The sequence below is a fragment of the Thalassophryne amazonica genome, chromosome 11 (genome assembly GCF_902500255.1).
Source record: "Thalassophryne amazonica chromosome 11, fThaAma1.1, whole genome shotgun sequence".
NCBI lineage: Eukaryota > Metazoa > Chordata > Actinopteri > Batrachoidiformes > Batrachoididae > Thalassophryne > Thalassophryne amazonica.
In genome coordinates, this window is record NC_047113.1 from 64,409,706 (window position 1) to 64,429,574 (window position 19,869).

At 42.2% G+C, this 19,869-nt stretch overlaps 1 protein-coding gene across 4 annotated transcripts in view; it reads right to left on the reverse strand.

Moving 5' to 3' along the window:
• The window catches only part of fam13b (family with sequence similarity 13 member B), a 95,041-nt gene that overhangs the window by 10,125 nt on the left and 65,047 nt on the right, over positions 1-19,869 (reverse strand). For 2 of the 4 annotated variants that reach the window (XM_034181992.1, XM_034181993.1), the window contains 11 exons: positions 10,915-11,012; positions 10,237-10,276; positions 10,031-10,163; positions 9,344-9,415; positions 6,474-6,741; positions 6,159-6,300; positions 5,830-5,911; positions 4,987-5,166; positions 1,913-2,127; positions 1,287-1,370; positions 763-858 (listed from right to left, as the gene is read on the reverse strand). In XM_034181992.1, coding sequence (XP_034037883.1) covers positions 763-858; positions 1,287-1,370; positions 1,913-2,127; positions 4,987-5,166; positions 5,830-5,911; positions 6,159-6,300; positions 6,474-6,741; positions 9,344-9,415; positions 10,031-10,163; positions 10,237-10,276; positions 10,915-11,012 — 1,410 coding nt within the window. The remainder of the gene's footprint in view (positions 1-762; positions 859-1,286; positions 1,371-1,912; positions 2,128-4,986; positions 5,167-5,829; positions 5,912-6,158; positions 6,301-6,473; positions 6,742-9,343; positions 9,416-10,030; positions 10,164-10,236; positions 10,277-10,914; positions 11,013-19,869) is intronic. The other 2 variants (XM_034181994.1, XM_034181995.1) reach the window with 2 other exon arrangements.

The window sequence follows — 19,869 nt, forward strand, 5'->3', positions numbered from 1 at the left end:
AAGAAAGCACATTGTGGTTGATGCTGACGAAGAGGGCTAGTCGTCTCGGTAAGCTAATTGGCTAGTTAGCTGCTAACATTAACATCAAAAGTACTTATATTGATAGCTGTAAAACATAACATTAACAATGACAATTTCATTAGTCTCAGCACACGTGTTTGCTGTAACGTTATAACAGCGATGTCATGACTGAATAGGAAATGTGATAACGCTAATGTTTTATAACAATACGTTACAGTGCTAAAAAACATGTTCTTCAATGGACAACTTTGTCACCAAGACAACAACATGCAGACCTCTGCAAGCAAATATTCTGACTGAAGCAATCTTAAACATGTCGGTAACTGACATGAGACCTCTGTCCATGGTTGGCGATCAAGGTTTGTCTTTATTTTATAGTTAGCACATACATTAAATACGTCAACACGTATTTAATGTATAACACAGTATGTCAGAATGAAATAAAAACTGTGAAGTCACATAAGTGATGTGGTGAAAAAAATTACACCAAACAAGGCAAAATAAACAGTTTTTAAGGTAACCGAAAAAGTAGTCAAAAACTATTATACCCTGGACTCCAGATGGTTAAGTTTGTGTGTTTGTAAATCACAATATTAGATGTCAACGGTAAAAATAAGATTTTTAAAATGGATATATCATCTTCGATAACTGTTTACGACAGGGATTTATTTACGGGCATCAACACTGAATATCTTTGGATATAAAGAGGATTTTTGTTCATGCTGTGTTTTGAGTACATACTGTGACTGGTGCAATGGCGCCTCTGGTAAGCATCTGTTTGACCAATCGGTATCGATCGTAGAGCGGCTTCACCACCAGATGTTCCTCTCTGCTCACCTGAAGGAGAGAGAGCTGGTCAGAGACGGGTTCATTCACAGAAGAAGAAGGGCCTTTTTTTGTTATGGTACATACAATAAAATGAGTCGTCTGCATTTAACCCATCCTAGCTACAATTAGGCACAATCCAACCACTAGGCGTGGTGGACAGCCACAGTCCGGCACTGGGGACCAACTCCAGATGTAAAGACCTTGCTTTGGTCAGGGGTAGAGAAAGGAGCAGTCTGGAAATAAGCATGTTTTTGATAGTGGAAGAAAACCCACGCAGAGACGGGGAGAACATACAAATTCCACACAGAAAGGACCAGGCGGGAAGTGATCCTAGGATGTTCTTGCTGTGAGCCATCAGTGTGAACAACTAAGCCACGGTGCCTCAGAAAGAACAAGTTTAAAAAAATAAACAAAACATAAAACAATTGATGACTTACAGGTTGACCGTGCAGGCCTTCATAGTGCAGCAGGTTTTTCTGAAGGACTGTCTTCTCACAGGAAAGCTGCTCCTTGGTCATCTTCTGCACAAATTGTCACATTAAAATAGATGTTTTTTTCCCCTTCCTAATTTTTTAAACAAATATTAATAGACTGAATATGTGGTGCATTAAAGTTTTGATCATAGAATGATGTCACTGAAAATACCATGGAATAAATCACACAGGATTCCACTTTTTAATTTAGAAACAGACATGCACATAACTGGTACGCGTGAGTGTTAAAAATAAATGATGCTCAGCAGCAAAACACAGAGGGAGTTGAAAGAGGTGATGACAGATGGCATGAAAAGCGGCGACTCCTTTTATGCTGTGCATCATTTATTTTTAATATGCACAAGCACCAGTTATGTGCACACCTTTTAAAAGGTATGGTAAAAGTGTGTTTGAAAAGTAGAATGAATGAAAATCTTTTTCTGCCTGCATCTCTGTGACTGCCACCCTGAGCCCAAGTTCAAGTTCAATCTCGGTAACAAGACGAGAGTCGATTTTTCAGTCTCTTCATGTTAATGACGGTCTGCATGTCACTGAGCTGACTCAACCTGTGGAAGAGTTCTCTTGCTGACCTTGATGTCTTCAGGCCAACCGTCCTCCTGCCTCTTGCCTTTGACCCTGCGATGGATTAGGTCTAGTGTTTCTTCTCTTGTTGGATGTTGACCTTTGATTTCATATGCTGCATCAGAGGCACCTTGGTCAAGCGTGGAACCGAAACTTCTGGGTAAAGTGTTGCTCCGTGGACGAGTGTGTGGGCCAAGCTCGCTCTCTGCACGGTGTTTGGCATCTAGGTGGGGGGCCAGAAAGAGAAACATGAGAAAGGGAACACATGAGACAACCAGGTAGCAGTAATGATGTCACAAAGGAAGGAAATGACCGGCGGGGGTGGTTAAAGAAAAAGTGGAATGAAAATAAAATAAAGATAAGCTACATGATTGCATGTAAACAACATTGGCATCATGGTGACAATGATCAAGACAAGAACAGCAAAACTCACATTACCAGCTTTACACACACACATATTAGTGGAGTAACCACAGTTGATCAGTGATCTGGGCAGACCACATGTATATACACCCACCCACCATATTTTCTGGCGCACAAGTTGCTTTTTTTTTTTTTATACATACAGTTGGGCAGGTCCTACTGATTTATAGTCTGGTGCGATTTATATAACGAAAGATCACAAATTTATTATTAATAATAAAAATAGTGATTATTTGTGTACAACTTTTTAAGGAAGCAAATCACTAAACAAAATAACTGCAATAACAAGAGAATAAATGACAATAATAAAAATACACTGCAACGATGCACAAAAATCCCAAATTAAAGAGCTGAAAATACAGAAAAAAGGTGCGACTTATACTCCGGTGCGACTTACATACAGGTTCTTCCTCTTCAATAGGCATTTTTTAACAGGTGCGACTCCATAAAATACGGTGTGTGTGCATATAGGTACAGAAACACACAAAAAAATGTGACTGGAACCTCAGAGAAGAAACAAGGACAGAGTTTGGAAAGTCACAAGAAGCAATTTTATGGCCATCCATCCATCCATCCATTTTCTTGAGCTTTATCCGGAGTCGTGTCGCGGGGGCAGCAGCTCAGGCAAAGCCGCCCAGACCTCCCGATCCACACACACCTCCTCCAGCTCCTCCGGGGGAACCCCAAGGCGTTCCCAAGCCAGCCGAGAGATGTAGTCCCTCCAGCGTGTCCTGGGTCTTCCCCGGGGCCTCCTCCCAGTGGGACGTGCCCGGAACACCTCTCCAGCGAGGCGTCCAGGGGGCATACGGAAAAGATGCCCGAGCCACCTCAACTGACTCCTTTCGACGTGGAGGAGCAGCGGCTCGACTCCGAGCTCCTCCCGAGTGACCGAGCTCCTCACCCTATCTCTAAGGGAGTGCCCAGCCACCCTGCGGAGGAAACTCATCTCGGCCGCTTGTACTTGCGATCTCGTTCTTTTGGTCATGAGCCAAATCTCATGACCATAGGTGAGGATCGGAACGTAGATCGATCGGTAAATCGAGAGCTTTGCCCCCCTACTCAGCTCTCTCTTCACCACGACGGTCCGATACAGCGACCGCATCACTGCAGATGCTGCACCGATCCGTCTATCGATCTCACGCTCCATCCGTCCCACACTCGTGAACAAGACCCTGAGATACTTAAACTCCTCCACTTGAGGCAAGGACACTCCACCGACCTGAAGAGAGCAAAGCACCTTTTTCCGGTCGAGAACCATGGCCTTGGATTTGGAGGTGCTGATTTTCATCCCGGACGCTTCACACTTGGCTGCAAACCGCCCCAGTGCACGCTGAAGGTCCTGATTTGACGAAGCCAACAGAACCACATCGTCCGCAAACAGCAGAGACGAGATTCTGTGGTTCCCAAACCAGACCCCCTCTACACCTTGGCTGCGCCTAGAAATTCTGTCCATAAAAATAATGAACAGAACCGGTGACAAAGGGCAGCCCTGGCGGAGGCCAACGTGCACTGGAAACAGGTTTGACTTGCTACCAGCAATGCGAACCAAGCTCCTGCTGCGGTCGTACAGGGACCGGATAGCCCTTAGCAAAGGACCCCGGACTCCCGGAGCACTCCCCACAGGGTGCGCCGAGGGACACGGTCGAATGCCTTCTCCAGATCCACAAAACACATGTGGACTGGTTGGGCAAACTCCCATGAACCCTCGAGCACTCGATGGAGCGTGTAGAGCTGGTCCAGTGTGCCGCAACCAGGACGAAAACCACACTGCTCCTCCTGAATCCGAGGTTCAACCATCGGTCGAATTCTTCTCTCCAGTACTCTGGAATAGACCTTACCGGGGAGGCTGAGGAGTGTGATCCCCCTATAGTTGGAACACACCCTCCGGTCCCCCTTCTTAAACAGAGGGACCACCACCCCGGTCTGCCAATCCAGAGGCACTGTCCCCGATCGCCATGCGATGTTGCAGAGACGTGTCAGCCAAGACAGCCCCACAACATCCAGAGACTTAAGGTACTCAGGACGGATTTCATCCACCCCAGGAGCCTTGCCACCGAGGAGCTTTCTAACCACTTCGGTGACTTCGGCCTGGGTAATGGATGAGTCCGCCTCCGAGTCCCCAGTCTCTGCTTCCTCTTCGGAAGACGTGACGATGGGATTTATGGCCATAAAACGAGATCAAAAGAAGTATATATATATATATATATATATATATATATATATATATAAACTCATTTTTCAGGAGCAAATATTCTGATTTAACATATGACTAGTAATCAACTAATATAGATTTGTCTTTCCCTAATTTGCCCATAAAAATGTCAAGCTGCTGTAGTGTGTGTGTGTTTCCTGCTGCACCGTTTACCTTTGAAGTGTGAAATTATCCATAATTTCTGCTCAAATCATCATGTGACACACCCACTAACCGTTACATTGGAACATGACATACATTGGGAGATGACTCACTGATGTCCACAAATGATTAAGTGGGTGTTTGTTATGACCGGATGAAGTGAGCGGGTGTGTGTGTGTGTGTGTGTGAAATGTCTCAGTATGCCGTCCCAACACAAAAACAAAGGCAAGATGCTCTCACAGCGGCGCTTCATTGTGCCTGTAAGCCGTGTTGCTGGTGTCTACTTACTGAGGGGTTAGTACTTACTGAGGTGACACGGTCTAGGGCAGAAGCCTGAGTAGGTGTGCAGCGAGGGGGTGAGTGTGTGATGGGAGGGCGAGGAGATTGAGGAGGAGAAGGGGAAGTAGGAAGCATGGTGACGTCTGTATGAATGGAGCAAAGCCTGGTGCCTCAGCGTGCTTCTGGGTAAAAGGTGATGCTGCCGTCCTGGTTGGCCGATCAGTCAGTCAATCAAGCAATCGGGCGATGGTGCGGGAGGAGGAGGGAGGAAAGTGGAGAGCGGGCGCTCGCGTTATTGTCGTTTTCAATTTTGACTCTGAACAAAAGAGAAATGTTTCGGCCACTGTGTTCTCTCTCTCTCTCAAATAAAAAAAAAGAACAATCACCTCAACGTGGAGGAAGGTGAGCGGTGTGATGAGCTTTGTTCAGTACGGTGAAATGGAGGACTGGATTTCTAACCTCTGCGTCAGGTTTTGGGTCGTATGCGTGCATCAGAGATTGATTCCTTCACATTTGAAATATTGTGCAGTGAATTTCTCCTCTGTGAGCTCAATAAAGTTTTTATCTTTTCTTCCACACTCTTTTGACCTTACTGAATTCACCACAAAGGTAATGAATGTGGATTCACAAGGACGTAGTAACACACAGGTGGGCGGAGCCACGAATGTGAGAGCCACAGCAACAAACAGTATGTGCATTTATATACGTGTGTTTGTTTTTGTGAGTTGGCGTAGCATGCATGCTGTCGTCAGACGTAGTGATCAGCCAATCGCTCCAGCATGAACAGGATGACACACACACAAGAAACCAAAAAAAGAAGGATTGAAAAAGAAAATCCAAAACAACAATAAAAACCATACACACGTCTACCTTTAATCTGCCTACGGAGTTTTGTGAGGTCTGCCATCCATTTCAAGACTTTGGGGTTCGCAGCCTTTTCTGCATGTGAGGGCTGCAGCAAGAAAAAAGGAGCATTTCAGAAAAAAAAAAGATAATTCATAAGCAAAATATATTTTACACATACATGAAGACAAATACATGTCACAAGATCAACAGTGTACAAGAATACAGAGTCCATGAAAAACTATGATAAATTGTCTTTTGTTTCCTCAACTATTAAAACATTGTATTTCATTTAGCAAACCAACACAGCAGAAAATCTTAAATCACAGTTTTGTTGCTTATGTTTTTTTTTTTACCTTGTAGTTTCTCTCCTTTTCAAATTGCTCCTCAAACTGTTTAATTTTCTTTTTCAGGTGCTGTAGTTTCTTGGTGAGTTGGTGAATAACTGAATCTCCGCCTTTCACTGCCTCTTTAGAGCCAAATGACGCGCGGCGTGGCCTGAAATTTGGTAGAGTATACACAGGTGAATAAATCCAACACGCACCCACACATTTCTACTGAATCCTCACCATAAAATCATGGCCGCAAAAATAAAACACAAACAACTCACAGTTCCAGTGAGTAAACTGCAGGTATCTGGACAACCTAAATGTGGCCGTGTTCTGACTTACTTCTGTGCCTTGGTGGGCGAGGTGATGTCCGGGTCCTCCTGGAGGAAGCGCTGGGCGCTGTGTGCACCAAAGTCAAGGAAGCGTCGTGCCAGGTGGTGAGGGTGGGTGCGGGAGGAAGAGGGGGAGGTGTCCCGCCCTTCCTCACCCACACTGTTATCGATTTCCTCCTCTAGGGGGAGTAGGGGCAGGGGGAGCATGCGCCCAGCTAGTGGAGAGAGCTGTGCCTCGTCACTGTCATCCTGCCATGATTTGTAGGCTGGCACGGGATCTGCAGGATATATTTGAGAAAGGAGGAGGAAGAAAAAAGAGAGAAAAGAGATGGAGCAAATACAAGGAAGGAAGAGAAAAATACAAATCGAGGTTAACTGTGAGTGTAAGCGTGTTGGCCCATGGGCGCTGCTGCTTATCCCCTGAGAAGCGAGTTAGCTTTGGATATGACAAAGGACCACGGAGACACACTTGCATTGTTGATTCATATAAAAACAATTTGCTTTGCTTTTCTTATTCAGAACAGCAGTCTGACGTTTGTCAGAACTACACAGAGTCAACGGAAGCAATGAAGAGGGAGGAGTGAAAACGTGAAGGAAGCATCAGGAAGATAACAAGACTTCAAAGAAGTTGGAAGTGGGAAAAGTCCCATATTTCCTTGATTAAATGCCTGACCCTGAATAGGGGCCTGCCTCATTTAATGACCAGGTCAAAACTTAAATAAGCGACAGGCATTATGTGCATTAAAAAGGATTACATTTGGTTGGGTCACTCTTTTTTCTATGTTCGCTGCGGAGTGGTACCTTAAAATCCAAAAGCCTGATTTATGCTTTTACAACTCTGTAATTCTGTGGCCACATCATAATAATGTGGGCTTGACCCTTTTAAAGTTCTCCGTCGTCTTGGTGGGTATCGTATCGTAATGCAATTTACCACAAGAACAGTGGCACTTTCGGGACCAATTTGTGCCTCAATGAGCTCTACTTCTTTATACAGGCATCAACCTCCAAACCAGTGTTACAGTACGCACAATTTCCCTCCATGAATTGCGGGTCATTTGAGCGTTTTTGTAGTTTTTAGACTTTGTGTTGTAAAGTTGGTCATATTTTCTACCAAACATTCATTGATTTGATCCATGATCAAAATGTAATCGGCGGGCGCACTGCAAAAACTTTTAAAATATGACGGGTGAGGAAGGAGTGAAACTAGAAAAGTGACCAATCACAGCTTTTGCGGTCTCCGTTGTTTGGGAGGTGCACGTCAGGCTATGGAGAGGGGTGACAGTCACGCAGAGGGCTCTGATCTAAAGCGGTTGTCTTTGGTTCATCACATCCAATGATACATTGTTAATAATTGCTGGCCCTGAATAAAAACCTGCCTCACTTAGGCACCAGGTCTGAGCACGGTTTGGAAAAACAAAAACAAACAAAAACAAGACAAAACAAAAAAAAAATGGCCAGGCTTAATCAAGGCAATACGGCACGCTGATCAACCCACCAGCATAGGACCAATAATTAAGTAAATAAATAAAAGGAGGCTGAGGGAAGGAGTCTGCAGTTGTCTTACCGCAGCTGATGGAAGTAACAAATGTTTCGCATGTACACAGAGATGGGTGAAAATCAAAAACCTAAGACACAAGCAGCTGCACTGCACTTTAGTTAGTCAGTAAAATGATGTCAATCATACACTCTTGCCTTTGCAGTCACCAGATTTCAACCAAACTGAACACAGATCAGAGAATTTGGACCTATGTGTTAGACCAGGGGTGCCCAAGTTCGGTCCTCGAGATCTACCTTCCTGACACTCTTAGTTGTCTCCCTGCTCCAACACACCTGAATCCAATGAAAGGCTCATTAAAAGCCTGCTAACAAGTCTTTCATTGGATTCAGGTGTGTTGGAACAGGAAGACAACTAAGAGTGTCAGGAAGGTAGAGCTCGAGGACCGAAAATGGGAACCCCTGTGTTAGACAGTGCTCCCCACCATCATTGCCAAAACACCAACTGAGGGAATATCTTGTGAAAGGACAGTGATCCACAAGTAAAATAGACTTATGCCTGGTTCACAGGACAGGATTTTAAAATTATCTGTAGGTTTCTAAAACCTGAGACCACACACGTGGAGATAAAAAAAAAAAAAATCATAGATCTAACAGGCTTTTTCGTACAGTGTGTGGTGTTCAGCCACACGGGAATGTCACCTGGGAGCGTCAGGGAGAGATGACCCACTTGGAAAACTACTCCCCCCCACAATACATAAACATTAATAACACCCCGCTCTAGGCAATGCAAAAACAAACCAATATGTGCAGGCAGAGTGTATGTGCATTGTGAACACAATTATGTAGGTGTGTCTGACTGTTGCACTTTTCGCACATTGGTGGAGTTTAGATCACATTATTACTGGTCTAAGACACAAATGTTTTCTGGTGCTGAGCAATATCAATGTGCCAGCTCTGAGCCCGGCCACACTTCATTTGTAAACCAACACTTTTACATATGCGCAAGTTGATTGTGAATCAGATGGCAGGGGCACCTGGTGTACACTAGGGTCCATAGAATCAATGTCAAGAAGCTTTTCAGGCAGAATGTGTTGATCTAAGAGCTTACTGAAACACTTTGTATTGGTTTGTCTAATTTGTACCCATCTGTACTGAATTATCACCGTCACCATTTATTTATCACCACCATGTGCTTTGAAAAAATGTGACAGTATTTTAAATAATGCATCCTGTCCTGCATAGACAGTGTTCTCCATCCTTAAAATATATTTGGAGCCCAAACCAAAGTGGGCCCAGCTTGAAATGTTTAAAAAAGTGCAGGAGAAGAAGAAAGAATGGATGGGTATATTTTGTGGACAGGTGGGCAGACATGAAAGTACTCACCTTGGCCTTCTTTTTGCAGATGCATACATGAGAAGTCTATGGGGGGGAGGTGGAGATGTGAAGGGGGTGACGCTGTTTGGATGGAAGACGGGCAAAAGGTGGGAAGAGAAGGAGGAAGAATAAGGAGAAAGACAGCAGAGAAGATGAGGGCTGTGGTCAATCACGACGTCATCCACCAACATTCATTCAGTGTGTGTGTGTGTGTGTGTGCGTATTAACACAGTTCATGTGCCAACAAAAGTGTAGACCATCAAGTTCTTTCTCTTATAGTAATTCGGAAAATTAGAGAATAATGACTTTCTCATGACCCAGCAATACAATTATGGAAATTAAAAAAAAAAAAAAAAGCAAAATATATAAAGAAGAATTCATATCTTAGACAGTATGCATGTCACCTTTATTTTTGAAGCTTTGTCTTATTGAGCATGTAGAATAATATCCACAAGCACTGGATAAAGCACATCAGTATACTTGGACTTTAATCTGGCGTCACTGAAAATAAACTTTCAACAAGAAAGCACCTGACAAAGATGAAGCAAGGCATAAAATACTCCAAATTCTATTAACTATTTCAGTGATTATTTGAATTTGTACTGCACTGCATTTTATTTATTTTGCAACTATATAGTAAAATATGATCTGCCAACTCGTAGCTTCACGTTTGCAACTACTATTCTTAGTAACTACCTTCCCACTGATCATCAGGGAAGAGCTGGAGGGTGTGGCCAGTGTTTGGTAGTTGTGGTTGGCATGGTGACAGATGGTTTCTGTTGGTCTCGCTGGTGTTGGCATTCTGATCACATGGTAACGTTTCCAAATCCTGGAGACAGACAGAAATGACAAAGAGAAGACACACAGACAGAAAGTAATTGATGATCCAATGTTCTACTTACACATTCTATAGTGTCTGTCTGCTCCATGATGTCACAGGTCCTAAAAACAAGCACAAGGAACATTTATACGTATTAAAAAAAGATAAATATGCAAAGATGAATCATTTAAACAGGTAAAAGGTTACTGATAGAGACATTTCTTGAAGTCCGTCCTTTTTTCAAATTTTTATTTTGTTTTCGTGTGTAAAATTTCAGCAATTTCGCAATACACTAGCACGTACGTTAAAGACTATGCCACAAATGATACGACACCTTCAGCCACGATGAGATACAGACATTTTATGGTATATGTGTGACAGAGAAAAAAAATCTGTTTCAGAAAACGAGCCCTGAGATAAACATCAGTGCCATCTGAGTCACAGTCATTCTCTTTAGGAAAGAAGACAGGACATGTTTTGACTTAGCACTAGAAACATAGTATTACTTTATCACAAACAACCAATAATTGTTGATCATGTCATCAATTAACAGACCAACTATACAGACTAAACAACGTGGAACTTCTTTAATCTCTTGATGTCTAGTTGTGGTCTTTAAACTTGTGACCCAAAACAAACAAAACAAAAAACTTGGTGTTATATGGCTGATGTGATACAAGACTGAACTTGTACAACGATTAACAGCAACCAGGGCCTTAACGTTTTAAAGGTTAATAAAGATGACGAAGCAGCAGTTCACCTCGCAGTTTTAACATTGTTATCAGCATCTGTGATGGTTTCTGTATCCAGGTCCATTCCTGATGTCTCCTCTGAAGGGGAACCAGAACCTGCAGAGTCCTGAAAGAAAGCAAATCCAGAACAAAATATAAAAGTTAGATTGGGAATCAGGAAGAGGAGCCATGACACATTACCACAATAAGAAACTGAGTGTTTCGGGTGCACAGAGTTCTTGTACGTAGTTGTTGATGGTAGACGGCGAGTGCTAATAGAAAAATGCAGACACCAAACGTTAACACCTACTGTAAATCAATAAATTACTCAGGAAATTTTGAGGTATTTCACATCTTGAATGTGCCCTATTTCTCTTGGTGTGACTCAGTACTTTGAGCATCCTCCTCATTTTGTCTCATGTCTCTTCCTCTTTACAGTATAACTGTCATATTAAAAACAAGTCGCACTGAAGAGCTTCAGCCTTTACAGGTTTAACTTTTACAACATTGACGTCCAAGTCTGCAGTTTTATCTGTTGCTGAATATATCACCAACACCATCATCCTCGTATCATCATTGTGGAATCACTTCAGAGTTTTAGCTGATCTTCATAAATTTATCAGAGCAGGACAATTATCCCCACTTAGTGAAGGACGGTGCAGGAGTCGCGGGATGACAAAGCATGTGCACGTCAGATACATCACCGAACACATGAACGGCACATATCACACAGACACAAATCAGCTTTAGGTGCTTAAGCAGCTTTAAATAACAGTGAAATGAGCTACAGGTGCTGCAGTCATTTTTACCTTCAAGGACATCAAATATGGCCATAGGGTATTGTGAAGACTTTGCGTCTGTCCGTCCGTCCGTCCATGCTCAGCATAAGTCCAGTCCTATTACTGTCAGAGACTTCAAACTCACAGGGAACATTCTTGGGACACACTCTTTGAACAAGTTTAAAGATGGCTAACCTTGATCTATTTTAAGAGGTTAAAAAGTCACATTCTGTTCCATTTTTTGGAGGGGCGGGGGTGACAGCCAATCAGAGTAGCGCGGCACCGTGGCATCAGTGGCTGGTCTAGTTAGCTGCAAACTCCGTTTTGTTTTTGAGTAAATATATACACACACACATACAGTTTACACTGGGACACCAATTAAACAACTGCAAATTAGAAACAAGATGAGGGTATTTTAACATTACGTGATATTTCATATTTAAGCTGTTGATTTGAAGGATGCGACACAGAGTATAGTTTACTCAAGTGTGTGACTTGTTTTCTGTGGCTGTCACAACACCTCGCACCCTGATCACCATCTCGTCTGCCTTTCACCTCTCTCTGCCATCTGGAAACCAACATGTGACATAAGAGGGCAGCATACAGGGGTTTTACTTTCCACTGACACAAGCCTTACTAAAAATGCAAGTGACCGATAAAATATGTACTCACAGCACAACAGTAGCAAGTGTAACGTATGTGAAGAATTACCAAATTCATCTCCTTCAAATAAACTGAAAGAGGGACAAATTTTAATTGTGTGTGTGTGTGTGTGTACCCGAGCAGATTTTTTTTTTTCTTTAAACAGATTTTTTTTTTTTTTAAATGGGCACTGTACTGTAGAGGGCTGACTAATTTCTCACCCAGCTGTAAAGGCACTTTGGCGTTGACTATAACATGACAATTCTAACCGAGCTGAAGAACTCTACTCTCCTCTTGACTGGAGAAGTAGCTTGCATCACACCGGCGTCTGATCCACGGGGAGTTATAGACTCACCTGTCTGACACTATGCTATCTGGGGATAACCACAGACACCCAGGAACCTGTATGGGACATATTTCTTTATATATATATATATATATATATATATATATATATAAAGTGATTTATTATCAGAGGACATCAAATATGGCCATCAGGTATTGCTAAAACTTTCTTTGCCATCCGTCGGTCGGATGGCCAGTGTGCACACCAACTTCCATTAACGCAAAGCTAACTTCCGTGCCTCATGTACAACCTCTGGCAATAATTATGGAGTCTCCGGCCTCAGAGGATGTTCATTCAGTTGTTTAATTTTGTAGAAAAAAAGCAGATCACAGACATGACACAAAAAAGTAATTTCAAATGGCAACTTTCTGGCTTTAAGAAACACTATAAGAAATCAGGAAAAAAAAAATTGTGGCAGTCAGTAACTGTTACTTTTTTAGACCAAGCAGAGGGAAAAAAAATACGGACTCACTGAATTCTGAGGAATAAATTATGGAATCACCCTGTAAATTTTCATCCCCAAAACTAACACTTGCATCAAATCAGATCTGCTCGTTAGTTTGCATCTAAAAAGGAGTGATCACACCTTGGAGAGCTGTTGCACCAAGTGGACTGACATGAATCATGGCTCCAACATGAGAGATGTCAATTGAAACAAAGGAGAGGATTATCAAACTCTTAAAAGAGGGTAAATCATCACGCAATGTTGCAAAAGATGTTGGTTGTTCACAGTCAGCTGTGTCTAAACTCTGGACCAAATACAAACAACATGGGAAGGTTGTTAAAGGCAAACATACTGGTAGACCAAGGAAGACATCAAAGCGTCAAGACAGAAAACTTAAAGCAATGTGTCTTAAAAATTGAAAATGCACAACAAAACAAATGAGGAACGAATGGGAGGAAACTGGAGTCAACGTCTATGACCGAACTGTAAGAAACCGCCTAAAAGCAAATGAGATTTACATACAGAAAAGCTAAATGAAAGCCATCATTAACACCTAAACAGAAAAAACCAAGGTTACAATGGGCTAAGGAAAAGCAATCGTGGACTGTGGATGACTGGATGAAAGTCATATTCAGTGATGAATCTCGAATCTGCATTGGGCAAGGTGATGATGCTGGAACTTTTGTTTGGTGCTGTACCAGTGAGATTTATAAAGATGACTGCCTGAAGAGAACATGTAAATTTCCACAGTCATTGATTATATGGGGCTCCATGTCATGTAAAGGCACTGGGGAGATGGCTGTCATTACATCATCAATAAATGCACAAGTTTACATTGATATTTTGGACCTTTTTCTTATCCCATCAATTGAAAGGCTGTTTGGGGATGATGAAATCATTTTTCAAGATGATAATGCATCTTGCCATAGAGCGAAAACTGTGAAAACATTCCTTGCAAAAAGACACATAGGGTCAATGTCATGGCCTGCAAATAGTCCAGATCTTAATCCAATTGAAAATCTTTGGTGGAAGTTGAAGAAAATGGTCTGTGACAATGCTCCAACCTGCAAAGCTGATCTGGCAACAGCAATCAGAGAAAGTTGGAGCCAGATTGATGAAGAGTACTGTTTGTCACTCATTAAGTCCACGCCTCAGAGACTGCAAGCTGTTATAAAAGCCAGAGGTGCTGCAACAAAATACTAGTGATGTGTTGGAGTGTTCTTTTGTTTTTCATGATTCCATAATTTTTCCTCAGAACTGAGTGAGTCCATATTTTTTTCCCCTCTGCTTGGTCTAAAAAGTAACCGTTACTGACTGCCACAATTTTTTTTCCTGATTTCTTATAGTGTTTCTTAAAGCCAGAAAGTTGCTATTTGAAATTACTTTAGTTTTGTGTCATGTCTGTGATATGCTTTTTTTCTACAAAATTAAACAACTGAATGAACATCCTCCGAGGCCGGTGATTCCATAATTTTTTCCAGGGGTTGTATGCGCCATTAAAACAAACAACATATCGTTTATGACTGATTGAGTTCATTTTTGAACATCAATATAAACATACAGAGGTGAATACATTAATGATACACAGATAACACAAAGCATGAATGCTTATTACCATCCTTGTGAAATTATCATGAGACAACATAGAGGGGTTTGACTGAACATGTACAAATTTTACATAAGGCAATAGGATCTTAATAAATAATGTAAATAACAACACACACACACACACACACACACACACACACACACACACACACACACACACACACACACACACACACACACACACACACACACACACACACACACACACACACACACACACAGTGAGGAAAATAAATATTTGAACACCCTGCGATTTTGCAAGTTCTCCCACTTAGAAATCATGGAGGGGTCTGAAATTTTCATCTTCGATGCATGTCCACTGTGTGAGACATAATCTAAAAAAAAGAAAAAAAAAATCCAGAAATCACAATGTATGATTTTTTAACAATTTATTTGTATGTTACTGCTGCAAATAAGTATTTGAACACCTACCAACCAGCAAGAATTCTGGCTCACTCAGACCTGTTAATTTTTCTTTAAGAAGCCCTCTTATTCTGTACTCTTTACCTGTATTAACTGCACCTGTTTGAACTTATTACCTGAATAAAAGACACCTGTTCACACAGTCAATCAATCACACTCCAACCTGTCCACCATAGCCAAGACTAAAGAGCTGTTTAAGGACACCAGGGACAAAACTGTAGACCTGCACAAGGCTGGGATGGACTACAGGACAACAGGCAAGCAGCTTGGTAGAAGACAACAACTGTTATGATTATTTTTTAGAAAGTGGAAGAAACACAAGATGACTGTCAATCTCCCTCGGTTTGGGATTCCATGCAAGATCTCACTTTGTGGGGTAAGGATGATTCTGAGAAAGCTCAGAACTACACAGGAGGACCTGGTCAATGACCTGAAGAGAGCTGGGACCACAGTCACAAAGATTACATTAGTAACACATGATGCTATCATGGTTTAAAATCCTGCAGGGCAGCAGGGTCCCCCTGCTCAAGCCAGCACATGTCCAGGCCTGTTTGAAGTTCACCAGTGACCATCTGGATGATCCAGAGGAGGCATGGGAGAAGGTCATGTGGTCAGATGAGACCAGAATAGAGCTTATTGGAATCAACTCCACTTACCATGTTTAGAGGATGAGAACAACCCCAAGAAAACCATCCCAACCGTGAAGCATGGGGGTGGAAACATCATACTCTGGGGGTGCTTTTCTGCAAAGGGGACAGGACGACTGCACCGTATTGAAGGGAGGATAATTGGGGTCATGTATTGCGAGATTTTGGCAAACAACCTCCTTCCTTCAGTAAGAGCATTGAAGATGGGTCATGGCTGGGTGTTCCAGCATAACAATGACCCCAAACAGACAGCCAGAGCAACTAAGGAGAGGCTCCGTAAAAAGCATTTCAAGGCCCTGGAGTGGCCTGGCCAGTCTCCAGACCTGAACTCAGTAGAAAATCTTTGGAGGGAGCTGAAACTCCAAACGTGAAAGATCTAGAGAAGATCTGTATGGAGGAGTGGACCAAAATCCCTGCTGCAGTGTGTGAAAACTTGGTCAAGAACTACAGGAAACATCTGACCTCTGTAATTGCAAACAAAGGCTACTGTACCAAATATTAACATTGATTTTCACAGGTGTTCAAATACTTATTTGCAGCAGTAACATACAAATAAATTATAAAAAAAAAAAAAAAAAAAATCATACATTGTGATTTCCTGATTTTTTTTTTTTTTTTTTTTTTTATTAGATTATGTCTCTCACAGTGCACCTAAGATGAAAATTTCAGACCCCTCCATCGCAGGGTGTTCAAATACTTATTTTCCTCACTGTATATAAAAATTAATATTAGTGCAGATATAGAGAAGTACTTGTTCCATGCATGTGTTTTTTGATTTATTATCAGAGGCCATCAAATATGACCATCAGGTATTGCAAAGACTTTCTTTGCCATCCGACGGTCAGATGGCCAGTGTGCACACCAACTTCCGTTAACGCAAAGCTAACTTCCGTGCCTGTTAAAAGCTCATGTATGCGCCATTAAAACATAAACAACATATCGTTTATGACTGACTGACTGAGTTTATTTATGAACATCAATACAGAGGTGAATACATTAATGACACACAGATAACACAAAGCATAAATGCTTATTACCATTGTGGTCCTTGTGAAATTATCATGCGACAACATAGAGGGATTTGACTGAACATGTACAAATTTTACATAAGGCAATAGGATCTTAATAAATAATGTAAATAATATGTGTGTGTGTGTGTATATATATATATATATATATATATATATATAGTGGTCCCTCATTTATTGTGGCAGTTACGTTCTAAAAATAACCCGCGATAAGCAAAATCTGCGAAATCTGCAAAGTAGTCAGCGCCAGTGGCGGCTGGTGAAAAACAGTCTTGGTGGGGCTGCTGTGCCAATAGATTCCCTTGCGTTGTCCAGTACAGGCATTCAAGAGATCAGTCAGAAAATTACTACAATTCCACAATAATCATTTCATGTCCTTCTCAAAATCAGCAGTTTTACAGATAAAGTTAACCATTTACAGCTATATTAGGCCCCATTTCTACTTTGGAAAGGAACAGTATCAAATACAACACTCAAGTTCTTGAGCAAAGAACATTTCACCATTTGACACCAATTACACACATAGTACACCAAACTGTACTGCACTGCCATTATCTTCAGACAAACAGATCCTGGGGTTCACAATGACACCGACCTTAACAAAATAGAAAATATCACCAAATTTACACACTTTCAAAATATGGAAAAATTCTTCAATTGACAAAAGAACATTATGTACATATTACAATGTTCACACCACCGAGAGAGAGAGAGAGAGAGAGAGAGAGAGGGAGAGAGAGACAGAGAGAGAGAGAGAGCGCGTGGGAGTGTGAGAGAGCGTGTGAGAGTGAGAGAGAGAGACAGAGTGACAATTAAGGTAATATTCTGCATGAACATTACTGAGTGGAATGGAGGCAAACTAAAGAAGCTTGAAAAACTTAAATAACTTGACTAACTAATAACACCAAAACCTTTAAATTAAATTGGTTAAAATTAATTAACAGTGTAGAGGACAAAGCAAATTAAGTATACAAAACCACTTAATTAAATGCGTTGCTAAACCTGGGTTTGTCTTACTATAAGTGTCTTGTGTGAATTTCTTTAAAAAACATGCAAATTACTATTTTAGGGTTTTGTTTTGTTTTTAAACTGAGCAAATAATTTGTTTTAGAGTGTGGAATACTCCAAAGAATATTTCACTTCTGTGGACGGATCCTCATAACTTGTAAAGTGAAATCAAAATGTCAGCATGACTGCAGCTTTGAACACTGTTACAAACAGCCCCGGCCTCCCCTATTACCATTATAACTGGTCTGCTGTCCCAATAAAGATCACAGCTTTGACCCCTTAAAACAAACAAAAAACATCACTCATTCGTTTTATCTTAAATTTTCATCCTCGTTTCCACACCAGGAGCAACATTCGGGAATAAATCCGAGCAGCTCGTCAGCTGACCTGAAGAGGTGGATGCGCTCCTTTCCATCCGCGCAGATCAGCAGCCTCCGTGACGTGTGCGCGCTGACAGTGTGAATGAAGCCTGACACGGTTTATAACGAGTCAGACAAACGTCTCTCCTCCAACCGGGATGTGCAATTGTCATTAAACCACGAGAAAGATCTGATGTGCGCACCTCCATGCGCCTCCAAAAGGATCCCCGCCAAACTTTGGTGTCATTGATTTGATTAGTTTTGTCCTGTTTTAACCCTCGGAAGACATAACGAGCAGGAGTCCCAGAGTTCTTCAACTTACTTCAGCAAAACACACGGAGACAAAATAAAAATAAATATAACCCAAACATCGCCATCTCTCTTCCTGCCTGACTGACTGACAGCAGCAGCTGCAGCATCACGTATAACACTGACTGTAGCAATCTAACGTTCCCGCATTTTTGTAGCAAGGGCTAAAATTCCGGCGGCCCAAAGCCATTAATTTTGGCAATGTTGATTTGCCAAATATTTATTAATTTTCCCTAGCAACTACATACAATTGGTTATTTCGCTGCACTTCAAGGGCGCTTGAATGAGCGCCCAAGGCGAGGAATGATACGTTCTCTGCCTATGTCGGTGGAAATGCACTGTTGAATGAGAGTCAGTTGGAGGAAGTGTTGTTTTAATCATTCATATTACATGTAGGCACATACTATTAAGTAAAACTGACATTGATAATACTTTTAAAAAAAATATATATATATATTATGACTTTTCCCCTCCACATCGAGGAGGGCAGCGCCCGAGCGCCCCCTATGGGCCGGTCGCCACTGGTCAGCGCTATTTTTTGCAATTATTATAGCTGTTTTAAGGCTGTAAAACCCCTCACTACACACTTTATACACTTTTCTCAAATAGGCATTAACATTTTCTCACTTTTCTCTCCTGTGTAAACACTCTCTTTTTTCTTCTGGGCGAGAAGATTATAAACAGACACACGCAGAACTCTCTCTTCGCTCACTGCCTCCGGAGGTACGGATGCGGGACCCGCAAAGAATCCAAGTCCTCTCTTGGTGGCCACAGAGCTCTGTGGCTACGGAGCTCTGTGGCTGCGGTCAACATCAGCATCAAAACAGCAAGCGTAATCTCTGGACCTGTTGCCAGATTTGGCGCAGCTCCACACAGCAGACAGGAGGGCGGTGTGAGTGGCCCACTGTTGCGTTTACCGAGCCCGCAGACTCAGTAAGCGCATCGGAGGCAGTGAGAGCAATCGCGGTGATGCCGACCGGTACCGCGACCGGCCCACCTGATAAGGACGCAGAACACAATGCGCTGTAAAAAAAACATGCAAAATTGCACTAAAAAAAAAAAAAAAAAATCATGGAAACTGCGAGGCCGCGAAAGGTGAACCGCGTTATAGCGAGGGACCACTGTATACAAATATATATACAAACACACACACAAACATCAAGCACCCCTTGCTGGGCACATTCGAGTTGTCTGTGAAAACTGTCAAAGTGCAACACGAGTGTGCCATCACCAAACAACACACGTGTGTGACTGCGCTGAACCCCCCACACACACACAAAAAATGGCATGTACGAGTGCGGTGTCCCCTTTCCCCCCAACACAAATGGCTTGTGGTGCATGTTGTCGGCCCCCGCTCCCCCAACACACACACACACACACACCATGAATC